This window comes from Spea bombifrons, chromosome 1, assembly GCF_027358695.1.
Source record: "Spea bombifrons isolate aSpeBom1 chromosome 1, aSpeBom1.2.pri, whole genome shotgun sequence".
In the NCBI taxonomy this organism is placed as follows: domain Eukaryota; kingdom Metazoa; phylum Chordata; class Amphibia; order Anura; family Pelobatidae; genus Spea; species Spea bombifrons.
Window position 1 is genome coordinate 160,480,130 of NC_071087.1, and position 19,545 is coordinate 160,499,674.

Here is a 19,545-nt window from a genome sequence, read left to right on the forward strand (position 1 = left end):
GGTAGCGGAAAAAAAAAACTGAGCTTTCGTTTAGAAAAAAAAAAAAGTTTCAAAAAAACCAACATCTAGAATCATGAAGGTGCATGACATTAAAGCATGCCTGATGTATCTACGCATCATATAACTGCAATTCCATATCCATTTTTCAATGTACAAAAATGCTTCATGAATAAAAACTGTTACAAAAAGAACATTTCAAACAATGTACAAGTTTTTTGTTTGTTTTTTTTTTCTTGCCTCTATGTTCAATAAAATACAAATACATTTTTTTTTTTTTGCTCTAAAATATGTTTACATACAATCAAGATAGAACATGCAAATACACTTTAAAAAAAGGCTTTTAAAAACCACTTATGAATACAAACTAAAAATTAGCCAGCACGACTTGTAAAACAATATTGTGCCCCATTCTTTGAAATATGTACATATATAACATTTCATGTGCATCACTTAAGAAATAGCTTAGAAATGAAAAAAAAAAGGCGAAAAAAAAAAAAAAAAAACATGGGTCAAACTGCTCTCCCATGTTCACCAATTGGCAGGTCTTCTGATTTTTTTTTTTTTTTTTTTTATTTACACTATTTTTTATTTTATTTTATTTTTTTTGCTGTCTTTGTAGTGTATAAAGTAGGCAGAAATGATGCATTAAATGGTTTCGTTGAATAAAATGTGCTTCTAATTGAATAGGGAGGGTTTTTCTTGGATGTGCCACCAGGCAACCGTTAACGGATAGTTATAGGGTAAAATACATGTTGGGGAGGCAGGTTTCGTAATAATAACAACAAAATAAAACAAATAAAAAAAAAATTGAAAAAAAAAAATTGAAAAAAAAAAAAAAAAAAAAAGACTTCTTGAAGGACACATCTGCATAAACTTACTGAAATACTAAGGTGTTCAGGTCACGGGGGAACAAATTGACCTGTTTTATACATTATATATATATTTATTTATTTTTATTAATTTGAGTGGCAGAGCAATCGGGGAAGTACTCTACCCTGTGCTAATTACCGATTTCGTTCTAGTATGGCGCCCACAGGCCCTGAAAGGGTTACAGGACCTTTAACTACCCTAAAAGCAGATTAAATATGTTTAACAAGTGCACTTTTTTTTACCCTCGAGACTGAAAACATCATTTTTCTTGAATGCAAATTAAGTTTAGCCAGCGACCCGCCGATATCCACAAACCTGTCCAAAGACCTCCCCTTTTAAGCGTTTCCTAAATGCGATAACACTGTTTTGAACATATGTTGAATCATCCGCATGCTTATTTACAGTTAAATAAAAAATAATTTGGTACCTTCTAATGAATTTCCAGTATAGCAATCAAAAAAAAAAAAAAAAAAAATAGTTTTTTTGTTTTTTTTTTTTAAATTGCTTTGTCATAACTTCTAAATGAATAAAAGAAATAGTTACTATCGTATGGGGTCCTGTAGTACACACAGGGATAAAATGAAATCGATTCGCAGGTTCTGGTATTGTTGTTGTTGCCCTGAGTTTCATACGCTTTCCGTGATCTATGTTAGGAAACTGACTTTTTTTTTTTTTTTTTTGAGACCCATCGGGTTTTATTCACAACAAACCATTTCTTGAATTAATTAGCGGAACACAGTACCTTGGTCTAGAGGGCTGGATTTTTAAATAAAGCAGCTGCAGCGTAAATATTAAAAGTTGGGGGAACCGAGTTCCTACGCGTTTCACTTTTTTTTTTATTTTTTTTATTTTAAGGAATGAAGAACAAAATTCTGTTAGATTTACGTCCAAAATGTGAATCAGTCCCTAGCGTTATAGTGATACACACAATGGCCCAATAAAACATAGCGCTCTAATCTGAAGGATACCAGTTATCTGCATTATATAAAGACATGAAATGGAGAGATTTAGAGAATCCATTGGACAAAATAGACAAAATAAAAATCCACTAACACTAAAATCTCCAATCCTGCAGCTGCAGTAAAATATTACAATTTTAAAATATAAATCTGGCAGCTTTTTTGGCTTTAGTGCAAAACAGAAGCACTGATTTGATAGATGCCCCCATTCCCACCCCCAGCCTCTCATATCTTAAAGTAGAATATTTAAAACCCCATTTCAAAAAAGGTTTTTCGTTTTAAAAATACATTAGACAACTCTAATTTCTGTACCAGAAACTATAAGGGATTGGTTTGACATTTTTTATTTTTTTTTTATTTTTTTTTTTTTAAAGGGCTTCGGGCTAATATATATTAATATATGTCTTAGAAATGTAAATGTTCTGTCGGTCTCCGAGAACGTTAAGTGCGTGTTTGGTGCTTAAAATGCTTCCCTTTGATAGATATTCGCTAAAAACCATCACTGTATAATGTCACATTCGATAATGAACGGTAGCTGCTAGCTGGAGTCATTAGCGCATATGGTGATATTAAATGTGTCCAAAGCTCCTTGATCCGAAACCACTGGTTCTTGTGATCCCATAATCTTTGGAAGGGGTATTTTAATGGGATACTAGTGACATATCTTACCCATAAATCATTAGATAAAGACAACACATCTTGGGGGGATGGGACAGACGATAACCCGGAAATACTGCTTTCCGTACACGGGTATTTACCAAAGTCCACTCAACGTCCTTGACTTTTCAGGGCTATGAGTACAGGCCGCTAGAACTCAAACACTTTTGCAGACGCTAAACCAATGGCTAACTTGACTGAACAAAAGGACTATTAGTCACGGACAGTTTGCATTCGTACAGACTGATAATTTTATACTTTACATTATGTACAAAAAAAAAAAAAATCACTTAATTAAGGCAACCACGACTTGGAATGCGTTCTCCGACGTGGATTAAAACAATTGCAGTGGTGAAACCCTTTGATCATGTTTTTAAGATAAGAACACTTACTTGTATTATTATCAGCCAGTCGCCAAGAAATAATTTTCCACATTGGAAAGATATAACATGGATATCGAGACGTGATTTTTAACCTTTTTTTGACCAAGCTAATTTTAGATTTTTTTTTTGTTTTGGTAATAATCTGAAATATGGACAGTTTTTTTTAATTATTATTATTATGTATATTTTGTCCATAAAATGAACAAAAAGAAATGGATAATAATAAAATAAACCCTACAGCTGGTTTGTCTAAAAAATGAAAGAAAGAGTCAAATCATGATATTTTCCTAGAATTTTGGGCTATGTTTAAAATGCTTGTATTCTCCTGGGGGGAATACAGTAAAAATATTTTGTGAAAAAGGCTACAGGGAGCCCCGATAAATCCCTCCCCACCCAGTATCCCCTGTGAAAAAGGCTACAGGGAGACCCGATAAATCCCTCCCCACCCAGTATCCCCCATCGTGAAATATTATATATATAAATAATATTATATATATATAATAAAAGGTATAGGGTTGCAACCAAGATAATGATGGCCCATCACAGTTCCAGAAATGTGTTTGTCTAGAGGTGGAATTAACCTGATTACAACATTCAGCTATTTTTATTACATCCACTGGGTCTTGAAATGCACTAAATGCATTATTATTATTTTTTTTTTCCCCCCTTGGAAGCAAACGTTAAGAGTTCTGCATATGATTGCAGTTGCACACGGTATACCAAAAGATAAAAGTTCATGAGTTGAAGTCTAGTGCCAAGAGAACCATACCAACCATATTAATAGGTTGCTACTGGTCGTTCTAGTAAAAGGGAAAAAAAAACCAAAAAATAAGTCTGTTACTGCAGCCGTTATTATGGTATCAAGTACCCTTTTTACGCCCGTTGCCAGGCGCGATATGTTGTTTGACGCCATTTTTTTTTTAATTCTGTTGGGATGCTTACGGACTGTTGTCCGACTCCCCTCTTCTCGCCTTCCGATGCCTTTTTATCTTCACCTCTTCCTCGGCAACGGCCTTTCTCTTTCCGTTCCTCGGCGCACGAGAAGATTGGTTTTCTCTTGCCATGTGTATCACGGCTTCAATGGTATCCATGACAGCGTCATGGCGGTTGACGTGCAACTCTAGAGGATGGAAAGAAGACTTTTGACCTCGTTTGCAAGGCAGGTCCACGCATTTCTCCAGAACCGGCATTTGATCTCTAGAGTCCTCCTCGAACACGAGTGGCTGCTTCCTTGGCCGTCCTCTCTTCTTCTTTACAAAGTTATTGCCCGTCTTCGACTGTCTTTGCAACCTTTTGGCCTTCAGGATTTTGTTGACGTGGTCCATGTTTTTTTTGGTGGACAGAATCTTATTGAAGTTGCACATTTTCCGCACGTCACACTGGATCGCTTCCATCTCGCAGTGTTTGAATCTTTTGCGGTGCGAGGCATTGGCTGTTCAATAAAATAAAATAAAATAAAATTTAAAAAAAAAGAGAATTTTAGTGCATATATTCATAAAATCACTTCAAATCACGCAAATGTATTGGGAATGGGAGAATGCGCGCAACCCCCCCCCCCAAAACCCCCCCAATGGCAAATTTTTTTTAAAGATAGTAAAAAACATGGGTTTTGGTGTTTATTGTTGTTTTTTCCTTTGGATATTTTGCTCTATTTCGCTTTAATTACACAAAACCTTTTTTTTTTTTTTTGGAAAAAAAGCAATAATTAATTAAAACCAGCCCAAGAGTCAGCATTACGAGACCGTCTTTCCTGCCGATCTGCAGCACTACCCCTTAGTAATGAAATATATAAAAACGCTTCTGATGTTGGCAAATTAAAGAGGGAGACACATCTGTTCCCGTGAAAATATGTCTTTGGATGACTGGCTCCCCAAGTCTGATTCTCATTAATTATAATACAAAATGCATTTTCCATATGCAAACTAAAACCACCTACATCTGTCCCGCGTGCGCGGCAGAGGAGATAGGAATGAAGTTATTTTCATTGCAAAGTTTGGCTTTAATTACTTAAAATTGGTTATATATTCTATTAGTTTGGCTTTGCCTCAAGCCATTAAAAAAGTTTTCTTGTGAGCAGCTGTGCTTCAGATACATACATAAAACATATATATATAAAATAAAAAACAAACAAAATAAAATATATATATACATATATATATACATATATATATATATATATATATATATATACATATATATACATATATATATATATACATATATATATATATACATATATATATATATACATATATATATATATACATATATATATATATATATACATATATATATATATATATACATATATATATATATATATACATATATATATATATATACACATATATATATATATATATACATATATATATATATATATATATATATATATATATATATATATATAGTATTCACTGGTATCCCACAGTTCCTTTTTAGATGCCCCCCCAATTTTCAGACCACGGATTAACAAACGTTTCAATTAATACTCTATACTATTAGTTAAATTCTGATCTCCTTAAAAAAAAAAAAAAAAAAAGGACATCGCAAGACAAATGGCAATAAAAAGACAAGGAAAGACATTGACCTAACTCTAAGTAGTTTAATATACATTCTTCTAAATCAGGGTGGAAAAAAAGAGAGAAAAAAGAAAGCAATTTACTGAGTAGAAGCTGCAGCTCTGCAGCTGCCCTCCTCCCCTGTGGTCTGACTACTTTTACCACCGATTGGCTGCTTGAAGCAGCCAATCAGCAGGCAGGAAACTGCTCTCATTGAAATCGAGCGCATGAAGTAGCTGCTACCGTGTAACAAGCTGTCCCCGTTCTCGCAAGCGGCAGAGAACCCGGCGAGTATGAAATCTGGGAGGTCGTCCCCGGTCTCTCAGGTACTCACCCAAGTCTGTCGTTGACGAGAAGCTTAACAACTGACTCGAAGGCACAGCTAACGATTCCGCCGCAGGCTTCCTTTTAGTCACATTGTTGGAAGAAGCACTTTCATTTTTATTGTTGATAAGATGGAGATTTGTTAAACCTGAAGAAAAAAAAACCCAATGTTTTAATTATAACATTACGAAATGCAATCACTGTCGCTACTCTCGCTGATTTCAATAAGAAAGCTTTATCACATGTGCAGGAAGTGTGCCTATTAGCATGTAGTAAAATGCATCGGTGTCCATGCAAAACAGACTCCAATATGCAATATGCATTTGGTAACCCAGTGTATCAAACATTTTTTTCCAAATTATATACAGATTATGAACATGCAGAAGGGACAAACAAAAAAAAAAAAAAGGTTTCTGACAGGATCAAAAAAACTCAAAACAAACAAAAAAAAAAACAACAACTCATGACAACGTGAATAATACAATGTCTAGGAAGACAAAAAAAAAAAAAAAAAAGACGCATACATCCTTCTAAAAGACGTGCAGGTTGTTTGACTAGTAACGGCTGACGAGGCGCGTCATCTATCAGTATCTCAGGCACTTTCGGGAACAGACAAGATGTTATGAATGATGCAGAGAGCCCAGATGATTCATTCCATCCCCATTAATCTCGCAGGCCCCAGATGAAAGAGTCAAGAAACGCCGTTAATCACGGTGCAGCAAAGCTTCCGCGTTACAGGATGGGTTAGCAGCCTCTGCCTCGAACCCTTTGAGCGCTGAATGGTGCATCTTATGGCTTATAGTAAATACCCAGAGGGTGGTAGATAAACGGAATAGCCTCCCAGCAGAATTGGTACAGGTTGGCTATCCCAAACCAAGACGAGGACGGATCAAGGCTTGAGTCTTTACAGCAGGAGTAATGGACGACAAGATGGGGCCGAATGGGGCCGATCTGCCAACATGTTTCTATGTTTTACCAATATCCATCAGAAAACAATGACATCACCGTTATATGTATTATATCATAAGTTATACTTCACTCCCCCAATAGAGAAAACCTCAGTAAAGCACTTATATATACACTGTTGCAAATAATATAGTAGTATGGGTGGGTAGGAGGACAGCTTTCGTCACAAGACCCAGTTGTCCCCGGATGTTGCGAGATTATATATATATATATATTCTGCATTTAAATAAGAAAGTGAAACAAATGTCCTGTAACTCAAGTTACAAGGAAAATGGCCCTTTTTTTCTCTTCCTGGAGGCAAGATTTACCTTAAACCTGAAAATCTTAGCACATCATTACATAGATCCCTCATCTATTTCTCGAGCCGTCCGTTTAGGACGAGCGCTGATGCGGGCTTTAAAGTCTCCCGGGAATTAGATGAACGGAGCCGATCGTGATAAAGTCTCAGTTAATAAACCCACAGCGCTCATTGCCGGAGAATGATCAATTTCTCGATGTCCAGAGGCATGTTTCATACAACTGATTTACTTGTCCTCCTACCTAATACCAATAAAGCCGAGACGAGCCCTAGATAACGCAAGAAGCCACTACTTAAAATCAAACGGATTAGAGAATATAAATCAAAGGCGAGGCCAAGGACTGATTAAGGTTTGAGTCTTTACAGCGGGGAAAAACGGGCGGACTAGACGGGGGCTGAATGGGGCCGATCTGCCGACAGATTCTATATTTCTATAGAATTTGACTACAGTCTCTGAGCTAATGAAGACAAGAGTTCTGTATGTGTAATAATTAATCTCTTCTAATGTTACAGAACTCCTATTAAAATGACATCAGTTAAGAAACGGCTCTTTCCGGGGAACAAGAAAAAAATAAATAAATAAAAAATATCCATTTTTATTCTCTACGCCCCAAAAAATAATCTCTGGCAGAGACTACAAGATTGTTTAATGTATAAAAAGTTATTTAAATTATACGGTAAGAGAGCTGGCAAGGTCATTTCCCTTTAGCATGGATGCGTCGTTGGCGGTTGGCTACGAGGGCGTCATGCAGGGCTGAGATGATCCTTTGCAGGTGTCCCTAGGGTGTTATCAAAAATCAAGATGGGTGTTTTTACCCTCTTGAGTGCCCTGGCAGGAAATGCTGTACAGCTTGTCAAGTCAGTAAATTTTTATTGTTTGTTTTCCATAAATAAATTAGGACTTTAAATTGGTTATTATATGGGCAAATAAGGTTCTTCCCCAATGTTTAAACCCATGACTTCACCCTACAGTCTGTAAAAAAAAAAATAAAAAAATAAAAAAAAAATAAAAGCCCCCCCCTCCTAAAGAAATGGACACATTCAATGCTTTCTATTTATTTCCAATTTAATCCAAAAAGTACTTGGACCTAACAGACACCCATTCATTTAGTTGCCTACATAAAGCCGCTGGGAATAGGTCCGAGAACTAATGTTTTATTTTTTTGTTTTTTTTATACGTTCATGTTTTGGAAGTCTTATTTTTCTTTTTAATGTACTGGAAAAAAAACGTGTTTCACTCGGCTTTTTGCTTTAAAACTAATAGATTCGACTTGCTCTTTGCGTACCGAATAAATATCTAGAATGGGCTCGGAGAAAAAAAAATTAAATAAAATAAAAGGTTCACGGTGAATTATGCACATCGTCAGAAATGGTTGTTTTCTCAGTAAACAATGATAAATGCATTAAAACCCCCTGAAAAATCCATGGTCCCCGGGGGAGGGGGGAGGGGCGGGGGATTTTGCAATCTAGTTAATGCTTTCAAACAAAATCGCTGTGTGGGTCAAATAATTGCTCTGCATAGGAAAAAAAAAAAGATCTTATATAAACATGGCCAGTCTGTTTAGCAGCCAGACAGAACGATGGTGTATTCTGGCAGTCGTGATGGAATACAGAACGGGCCCCTTCCTTTCCTTGAATAATAAAAAAAAAAAAGCCCTTCCTAATTTTATCCAGAGCCAAGTTTTCGAAAACTGCAGCCGCGTGTGACTCATTGAGTCCATGGGGAACGCGAGGAGGTTGAGTGGGGTGGGGGAAACGGGGAGAGTGTGTGGATGTGTGTGTGTGTGGATGTGTGTGTGTATAATCTAACAGAGCCTGGAGCTTTGGAGAACCACTTCAATAATGCAGGCCAGGTTCATTAAAAACGCTGGCAGCGATCCAGCTGTGAAAATTGAAGCAGTGTATTTATTGCTTTTTGTTCAAATAAATCTGAAAATGTGTGAATCATATCCCTCAGAGGAAAGAGCAGAAGGAGTAAACAATTCTCAAAGTAATGCACACGAGGAGGGTGTGATGGAGAACAAATCTACGCAGAGGTCAACAAAGACCATATTATAAATAAAAAATGCAAAAGAAAAAAAAAAAAAAAACAAAAAAAAAAAGAAAGAGTCCAAACACCCTCATATATTCACAAAATAATAGGCAATAATAATAATAATCATCATTCAAGAGTCCAATCTGCCCCTGGCAAAGGGGCAGGTGGGCTGTCACCCTCGCCGGACTTGCCGCCCAAGACCTACATTGGTGCTGGAGTCACAACGTAGTTACCCAAGTTCTGCTCAATCTAATCGTTTAGTAGATTGGGGGGTCAGCTAACAGAGCGAGAACTCATACAAATGGTTAATAGGCAGCTTATTTTTAATCTGAAAACAATGTGCGGGGAGTTCCCCTTTAATCTATTTAAAACCGTTAACAATGTAAATACTAAATAAGTTATGAATTTTATTTTATTTATTTATTTTTTTTTTAAGATTAATCCGGCCCATTTTATAGACGGCACCCAAATAAACAAACATATACTCGTCGAGTTGGTAAGAGCCTGGCAGGCGCTATTCCCCCCTGGCACACCAAAATAATGGCTCGGTGCCCGCGAAGCTGAAATGAGTTTCTCGATGGAAAATTACCAGGAGCAAAATACCTTTCCACCACAAAAAAAGTACTTTCCAGCAGAAAAAAATACGGAACGCATTATCATACGCTCTAGCACAGAAACCAAAATAAACATATCTGAAAATCCAAGGGATCGCAAAACAAAACTCTTCGATAATCAACTTTTTTTTTTTCGTTAATGTTTCTCGTTAATGGATCATCTGTCAAAAAAAATGTCTTCTTCGGGAGAGCGCTCACTTTTTGAGCTCCGACGCAGAGCATTGAATGAACAAGTCAACCGGCGTGACCTCCTCTTTACCTGCGTTACCGAGAGGACTTGGCATTGAATGCTACCTGGTTCTGGAAAAAAAATAAAAAAATAAAACTAACCTCCTCTGGCATAAAATGAAAGGAATAGTGGAGTTTGCTTCCATGCCAATGGCCTGGAGAAAAACTCGAGCTACTCACTAAAAGCCTCTTTTGGGCAGAGTTTCTCTCAAATTTCTGCCAGCACATCCATTCAGAAACCTGAAGACTAAATGTGAGTTCAGTAATGATGTTTATACGGACTTCTCGCTTCCAAACTCACTTTAAACCTGCCATGAATGAACTCGAATTGTAACAGTCTCAAAATGGGTTTAATTGTGTCCATAACGTTAACCAGAAAAATGGTTCCTGGTCCACGATGCTACCCACGTTATTTTTTTTCTGGCATCCTCATGGCAACAATGTTATCACAGTTCCGTTACATACATTTCCATGTGTCCATGGTCAGAAAAAGCCTCCCAAGTGTCTTAGTTTAGTTGGGACAGTCCTTCTAAGGGACCAAAAGCTCTCTCCCTGGGTGTCCCTCTTTTCTGGAAGCTCAGAATGTTGGGTATGGGAGTATCTACAGCCCTAGAGGTCGTTATAATACATATAGAAACATCAGGAATTGGCTTTGTAAGTTCCTCTGTTTCACTGGGACGGTTCTTCTAAAGGGACCCAAATCCCTCTGCTCCCCCTTTCCTGCCCCTTATGCCCCTCTTCTTTTAGGAGCTCAGAATGTTTACTGGGTATTAGAGCGTCAAAGGGTTCTACAGCCCTAAAAGGCACAATAATGAGTATATATCCTATTTTACTGAGCATAAGGAGTGCAATAAGTCAGAAAGTCAGACCGATTTAACCAAAACTGTCCATCGCTGGCCGTTTGAAATGCTAGGAGGTAGAAATGTGGTCAAATGCCCCTTCCAGGGCAAATGTTAAATGGCACACTATGCTTATTCAATCCTAGAATCAACAAACAGAACTTGGAACCTTCCATATACTTGCATCTGGCACTCAACGAGCTCAGAAGGTATCACCGCGTAATCTGATTTATCTGCGGCCCAGACATTCTTTCCAGCTAACTCATCCACTTAGCTTTGTCAGAAACGAAAGAAAAAAAAATCTGAATTTCCTGTATCACGGTTATCATGTAATTCTGTACTTTAACATTTAAAAGGAAAAAAAAAAAAAAAACGATCGGTTGGAGCTCGGACTCGGAGCCTCGTCCGCCCGCCCGCCCGTGTTTACGTTTCCTGCTTCAGAAACCGCAGCGGTGGTTTTGGAAAAAAAAAAAAAAAGTAAATTATTGTAACATGTCAAAGAAATGTTATTTTACTTAAATTACCAGCCAATGTTCTTAGAAGAGAAACGCAAATAAGAAACCTAGAATCTTAGCCCGTAAACAAAGTCTACTCCGCTTTCTACCGTGAGGTTCTGCCCAGTGAGAAACCTCTTGAGATGGTTGACCCAAAATAGGTTCTTCGAGGATCAGTCAAGTTCAACAAGGTTGTAAAAAGATGGCAAATAAAATGTCGCTTGGTAAGTCACCTGGTGGTGGTATAATGGCATCCAACAGTGAAGGGTATCTGAGCGCGCATGTACATCAGTGCCATGTACAATTCTCTTAGGGCATCTTAAGCAAGTTTATTAATCACCCCCCAAAAAACAGAATACTAAACAAACCCATTTAATGTTAAAGAATAAAATGCTGAATGGTCCAAGGTCACCTTTGTAAGGGTGGCCAGAGAAGAGGAGGTATATAAACAGCTTTTTCTGAAAAAGTTGGTATATTGATGAAATAAATGTTGCCCGCTCACAGCAACAGCGTTCTATAAAGTCTTTGGTGCCGGTGTCAACAAGGGGATGGTTTTAGTAGCCTTAGCCTTGATGTGTTCAGCTGAGACGCGTTCAGCTGAACACATCTCCCGCATCGGATATCCTCTCTTACAGCATTGGCTCTGTGAACGCCGGATGCGCAAGGCACTGTGCAGACCCCAATGCGGAATGGGCTGCCGTTGATTTCAGCGGGATCACTTTCCTGCCACCGACTGACTGCTTCAAGCAGCCAATCAACGGCAAGAACAGATGGACGATGGAGGGTGAAGGCCGCCTCTTCCGTGTCGTACTTTACCATGCATTTGTCTATAGTGGGGACGTCTGGGACATTAAACTGTCCCTTTAAAGAATGCACAGTAACAATATATAAGTTTCGTTATTAGTAAATGCTCACATGTGAACCGCACTTCCAAACACTGCTTAGGAATAACGAGTTTTTGCAAGGTATTAATATTTACTTAAAGTCATTTACAGCCTCCGGGTAAATTGGGACAAATTGAACAAACATGTTTGATCCATTTATAGCTGAAGGAGGTCACGGCACAGCGCGCCTGCGAAGAGATGTTACAGAGATATTGATAGGACACGGCTGTTATGTCCTCATTTAACAGCTAATAATTAAGGTAATTAATTGGTAATTTCATATTTCCGTGGAAGTTCATTAGGGGTGGTGAAGCGCCTGATGGGTCTAACTTCCTCAGTCAAATAAACTGGAGGACAAAGCAGCATGGGATTTGTAAGCAGTAATAAGAGACCCCCTCAAAATAAATAGGAGGCGGGGGGGGCTCCATGTCCCAAAAACCTCCGGCTTTCCATGTTCAGGTATTGAACATACTTCTGCTCCAGCTGTGACATCATAACACAGTATAGAGCGGGGTTTATTCACTAAAGGAGTGGGCAGGAGAGCTGTGGTCTCAAATTCACTATTCATTGCCTTCCTTGGTAAATTTCCCTGCAAGAAGGGCATAATGTGTAGTTAAATCAGTAAAGTGACTTCCAAGACCCCTCATTGATTCTAATATGCTTTATACGGGGCTGGCCAAGCCATTTTTGTGGAGCAGAAGCTCAACAGGTTGGGTCTTCATAACATAAACATCAGAACCATCTTTTAATTTAGGGATGGGAAGGAGGTGCAGCGTGCCATCTTGCTTAACCCACTTCATGTCCCATCCGTGCCTCCTGCGACCATCTTCACAACCGTTCTGACTTTAAGAGATACCTCACAGAGGCCACTTCTAACTTTAACTCATTAAAAGATAGATATTTATACAGATTTGACAAAGATTTGGTCAGCTGCACCTGATCAAAATTGTACAACATTCCAAGATCTGCTTAATAAACTGTAACAAATCTACACAATATTATATATATATATATATATATATATATATATATATAAATATTTTTATAATTTTATTATTTTAATTTTTTTAAGTAATATATTAAAAAATATTTTCAATTTGAAATAAAAATATTTTCAATTTGAAACATTACTTTTTTTTTATAGTTTAAATATTTTGTTCTTCATTTATTTTGCCGTGTAGTATTTTTCAATATGATTCCTTGCTCTAAAAAAAATTTATTTAAGTATACAAGACTTAACGGATGTTTTAAGAGAGGAGAGAAGAGATTTGTCGCAGAACCACAAAAGATATTGTCTGTTTATGTTTCTTGTATATTTTGGAGCTGTTGAACATGTAACGGTAAAGCAGTAGGTCTGCCATGGCGGGTCAAATCACCAAAAACCAACTGAAAAGACAATTTTTTGAGTATATTATTTTAAGACCTCTTCCAATCCACCCAAGAGGGGTTGTAGTTAGAAATTCGTTTCTACGGTAATATATTTTTTATCATGGAAACGACATGTTTTATTACGCTAATAAATCTAAATCATAGTCCAAAAGGGTTGTAAAAATGTTTTTAGACCCATTTAAGACGTCAGCAGAAACCAAATTATAATTTGTTGCGTGTGGTTTTCGGGCTGCAGATGTTTGAAAGATCTTTCTTTTATCGCGTTAAACCGCTGTAAATATCTCATCGGATGACATTAAAACAAGCAGACAGCATGGATCGCTTAAAAAATTTGTGTTGCGGAATGAGCGTCAATGAAAAAGCTCTACGGAAGCCGTGCCAAATAGCGACATACAGAGCTGTAGCGGGTTAGCTGTGAAAAGTAAAATGAGCAAGTTTTGCGAAGATAATACCTTTATTGGAGAATTTGATTAGATCTTAAAGTAGAAGCTTTACCAAATATGCTCAGATATTGACATGGTGACTGCCCAAATGCGTGACATTACTTTTTATTTTAAAATCTGTCATTGAAAGATATAGTTTAATGGTATATTACTCTACGGACCATATTTATGAGAGAAAAAAACAGATTTCTTGGGTAAATGACTTCAAATGCTAACATTCCAATAAACTGATCCAAATTACACAAACGTTACGGGATTATGGCACCGATTTTTCCCCACGATGCTTGGTTTACACTGGTGCTAAAAAAAAAATAAAAAAATATTAGAATATGTGACGCTCTTATATTTCTACATAAAGAGAGATAAGTTGCTTAACTATAAAAAAAAAAAAAAATTAAAAAAAATCTCAAAAATAAGAACACGAAGCCTATTGGGAAATAACTTTGATTTGGGCCTCTGTTCAACAACAGCAAAAAAAAAAAAAAAAAAAAAAAAAGAAAAATAAAAGTTCAAAGAATATATGACCGTAAAACAAAAAATGAAAATAAATAGTCTAACAAGAGAATATAAAGGCTGACATTTACACAGTCTCAGGAAAAACAAGGAACACTATGTACCACTAATTAGCAACTTGTTTGTGCTCTGGAAGTTAAAGTGCATTCCTTAAAATAAAATTTTTTTTTTTTCTTTTTCCAAATTTGCAGGCTTATAAAACAAAATATCTTTCTTAAAAGAAAAGAATGTGTTTCGGTCTGCGTATTTTACTTTTGCATGTTGATTGATAATACAGGACAGTGTTTGGGGATGGGGTGTTTGGGGATGGGGTGTTTGGGGATGGGGTGGGGTGGGGTTGGTAAGGGTTATTCACTATACAAACCAACGAGTCCAGTTGGCAAAAAAACATTTGGCTTGGTTACAATAGTGTTAAGAAAGACCCCTTTTAAGGTGCTGTTCCACTAAGATGTGTTTCCTCCAACTTCCCTAAATCCTTAAATTATTTTATCCTACTCTTGTATAAATGTCACAAACTTAGTCCTGTTTTAAAAAAATGCAGTATTATTCAATGGGGGCCTCCTAATTTGTTCCCTCTGAACTGCTCTGCGCTGGCTCCAAGACCGTCTATTAGTTTGAACGGGGACTGGGAGTCGTCGTCCGAAGCCAGACCGCTGTGATTTAATACATAGAGGGCGGCTTTGGAAGAAAGACGGGACTCTATTGCTAAGCTTCACCGGTATCTCAATAAACCTTTTGATGTAGCTTATAAGTGACGGAGCATTGTGGAGAAACAAAATGGCAGATAGGTTTCTTTTACTTCTCTTTCCATGAGGCAACACTTATCTGGGGGGACATTTTATGGGGCACTTTGGGTGGAAAAGGCATTTTACCTTCCGTCCCTTGGTCTGACTAAGCTAGATCAATGTTCTTCATGGCTACTTAAACCAACTCATAAATTTTTTCTAAATATAGATATATTCTACTCTTTTTTTTGGAAATTTCCATTATCGGGTAGGTATTTTGTGCTCAACATTACTGACGGTTAGTTTCTCCAACGGAGAGAACACTTTACTGCTGCTGCAAACAGTGACCCCTGACACAGCCTTGTATTTTGAATACCGTGATCAGCTGACCATGAAGAAGCAAGGGCAAAAAATTAACCAAGTCTCCTATTAAGGGTGGGCAACATTTTTTATTTTTATTTTTTTTTTATTTCCATGAGCTGTTGGGATTCACTGTTTTCATCGAGTTAGGTTTAAACATTTAAAGAGACTTTTAATTTATTACATTCTAATAAAATATAACTGCTCACTTAGCCTACCTATGGTTCCAGCACAGACTTACCCACATATAAAATAATGTTTCTCATTTCCCAAGGGAATTACACTACAAAAAAAATAAAATACCGCGACCCACACAAGATGTTCCGTAATACATTCCACGTCCAACTATAAATTGGATCTAAATACGCCAGAAAAAGTCTACTCTAGAGTCTCAGTTTTAGATTTCTTAGTCATGGGGATTACACACTTATTGCAAACAATTTGTTTTTGTATTGTGATCTCAATGTATTTAGTTGGTAGAATCTATATTGACCTTATTTAGTCAAACCAAGAATAAATATATTAACTAAAAAAAAAAGTTATTGCTTGGCCAATGAGAGTGGTTTTAATAAAAGCAAACAATAAGTATTATAAACCAAGCCAAGAACATTAGGATTAATATAAGAAGTGTTGTAGGGGATCTATGGCCCAATGGCTGGGGTTAATTCTAAATATGGGAGAGGAGACTCTGCCTAAAGGGGCCAACAATGTCGCCCGTCGCTACTGCCGATTGGATGGTTTAGTGAGGTCCTCGGATCGGCCCCGCCGGGGTCGGCGACGACCTTGGCGGAGCGCCGAGAAGACGATCAAACTTGACTATCTAGAGGAAGTAAAAGTCATAACAAGGTTTCCGTAGGTGAACCTGCGGAAGGATCATTAACGGGATCAACGCTGCGAGAGAGGGATTGGGGAACCCGAGCCGAACCCGACGCCCGCGGAAGCCGGCGGGCTAAAGCGAGGGAGCCCCACCAGCCGACGACCGCCCCCGACGAACAACCCCCCGGCGCCCCCCCACCGCAGCCAGAAGAAAACGTGCTTCCCTCGAGCCCTGTCCGGGTACCGCTCGCGAAGCTCCCCCCCCACCGCGGGGAGGGGGGCGCGGAAGGTTTGGAAGCCTCTTGCCGCCCCCGCCGGGGGCCCTTGTCACTTCCTTGTCACCTCCTCTAGACTGTAAGCTCTTTTGAGCAGGGCCCTCCTCACCTGTTGTCTCTGTTAGTCAACTTGTAATGTAACATACTACTTGTCCTGTCTACCCATTGTACAGCGCTACGGAATTTGATGGCGCTATATAAACAATAAATAATAATAATAATAACAATGGTTCTTCCAAGAGTTGAGTTGCCTTTTAAATCATCTTCTTCCATCCCCATTTTGCCTACAAGCTACCCATTTTCCATCTAAACCTGACCTACATCATCGAGTTTATTAACCAGAGACACGTTTTTTTTTGCAACATTCTCATGTAAAACATTGTGTTTTCCTTTATGTCTCGGAGATCCTGGACTCGTTTGCCCCCCGCGCTTCGCGGTTAAAGCACCGTAGGCGATGGTCTAGCACGGTTCGCAAGGAACAATTTCAGGATCTGGTAAGAACACCGAAACGGTATTTGAACGACATTCAGGAATGTTCAAACCTTTTTGAAAAACAGGAAACCCATTTAACAAAAAAACAAAAATTACCGAACAAATACGTGTTGTTTTATCTGCTGTCGGAGACGTGAAAAAGTCACGTTCTACACACCTGGCATGCTTGCGGTCTTGCGAAACCGTTATACTAGCGAACCCCGGCTCGTATCGTATTACGATTACTCCGGCTAACCGCTGCTTTGCAGTATTTGACCCATCAGTAGATTTTATTACTACACGAGATAAAAGAGTCAAGAAATTAACCTTAAAAAAGGCACAAGGTGGGGGTTTTTGTTCTAAGAGAGCTTTCCAGAGCTTCTAAGGATGTTATTAACTAGATGCGGTTTGGGAACCTAAATATAGTGGTTTTTGGGGTTTTTCTCTAAGGGTGAAAAACAGGAAGTTTGTTCGACTTCAGTGCCTTTCTAGTTTTGGTGCCGCTTGCGAGCAACGTCTTCTTCAAAAGAAAAAGAAAACTGCTCTCCTAATAAGAAAATTCCTAAGATGACCACAGATGAGAGAAATAGCGGACATCAATCAGAAATAGCGGACATGAACGATAATAAAGAAAACTTATTGGAATAAATAAGGTTAGGAACAGGGAAGATATAGGATCCTCGATCTGGCTGACCTTGTCAGGGTGCTTCACGATAAGCTGAATGATCTCATCAGAAGATGACCTCACAAATACCTCTCATCAGAAGATGACCTCACACATCCCGAAAAAAGTCAAACTTGAATAAGGTTGCAATGGAAAAAATCACTATTGCGAAAAAATGTTGTTGTTGGTTATATTTTGCTTTATTTGACCGAAAGGCATACTCTCCATCTGGCATCCGAGAACTACGTTCCCTATTAAGGGTATAATTCTGTCTTAAATAAGCCATGTTTCTGAATTGCGTCAGAGCAAAATGTCATAAAATTGTTTGCTTTCCTGGAAGTTGGTAGCTTTTATTGGGCAAGAATATTCAAAGATGTAAAGTTTAGCTTTCAGGATCTCTGAGGTCAAGAAACATTTCATCATTTTTTCTATGTCGGTCCAATAAAAATTGATTTATTTTATTTATATAAAATTAATGACCCATTTTTCTCTTGTTCTAAAATAGTAATACACGTTTTTTAGCTAACTTTCTTATAAAGAAAAGTGTGTTATACTTAAAGCGTACAAGAACGTGTATGAAAACATTAACAAAAACACAGTTATGCATTTGTAGGCTGTTTATTCGGGAGGAAAGAAAATGTCATACTGACACTAGAGAAATTATTAGTTATAGGTTACTTGGAATACAGTGTTCATAAATAAGAATAATGGAGTTAAAAATAAATAAAAAAAAATAAAAAATAAAAAAAGCACAGAAACATGCAATAAAATGGGAAATTGTAATTTTTCTGAAACGCCTTCCTTTTTCTTTTAGCTTTGCATATTTCCAGCTGGTTGGGGGGTCATAGGAATTGTAGTTCGAGAACACCCAGAGGGCTATATATTAATTGGCTATTGTTGGGTTACTAAACTACTGAAAAACACACCACGATTTAGCGGCGGTAAAAGTTTGGCCGTACTGCCGTGTCATTGGACGATAAGCAGAGATCGGCACAATGCGTTGGTGATCATTTTATGTAAGCGGCGTCTTGTACTTTTATCAAGTTTTCTTTCTGAAAATGCTAGAATTATTGAATGATGATGTTTTCCCTCAACGGCGAGGGCAGTGGAAATAGAATTTAAGTTCCTTCGTTTTCTGGAGCTCACTTAATTATGATTTCATTCAGACTGTAGTTTTTAATTAAGAGGACAGCATTGTCCAATAGACCCAGTTTAACAAAAAACGCAATCACAAAACTAATGATCATGCTAAATTGCCCTGACTTTACTTCAAAACATTAAATGGCTTTACTGTAATATACCCGTTTTAATTACTAAAATACTAAAATGTAATCGTATTTTAAAGGGCATTCTCTCTAATGCAAAGCAGCAGAGCAAACGAGAGAAAAACAAATCTTTAGCCCGCGTTCTTATAAGAATGGATATCAAATATCTTCAGTAGTTGCAAGAATAATTCCTACAAAGCTACTCGATGTCATGGAGGCACCAAATATCCCTGTATAGTGTTGCCTGTGCCTTTTTTGGGGCAGAAAACGCTCTTTCCTCCCCCCTCATGCCCCTCTTTTCTAGGAGCTCAGAATGTTTTAGGGTATCACCGGGTTCTACGGCCCTAAAAGCCCCGATAATGTGTATAGAAACATCAGAAAGTGGGTTTATGAATCAAATGTATTATCTTTCAGTGTCTACATGAAATCTGGAATCAGCTGCCGGTAAAGATAACAAGCAATTTTTCTTTCTTAACATTTTTGGCTTAACTCGCTTTGCTTCACTGATCTCT

The 19,545-nt window shown here is 37.7% G+C and overlaps 1 protein-coding gene across 1 annotated transcript in view; it reads right to left on the reverse strand.

Moving 5' to 3' along the window:
- Positions 1 to 3,536: 3,536 nt before the first annotated feature.
- SETBP1 (SET binding protein 1) overlaps positions 3,537 to 19,545 on the reverse strand; it is an 89,476-nt gene continuing 73,467 nt past the window's right edge. The window contains exons 4-5 of the mRNA XM_053448267.1: positions 5,765 to 5,902; positions 3,537 to 4,301 (exon numbers count right to left, since the gene is read on the reverse strand). Of these exons, the coding sequence (XP_053304242.1) occupies positions 3,808 to 4,301; positions 5,765 to 5,902 (632 nt within the window). The 3' untranslated portion in view covers positions 3,537 to 3,807. The remainder of the gene's footprint in view (positions 4,302 to 5,764; positions 5,903 to 19,545) is intronic.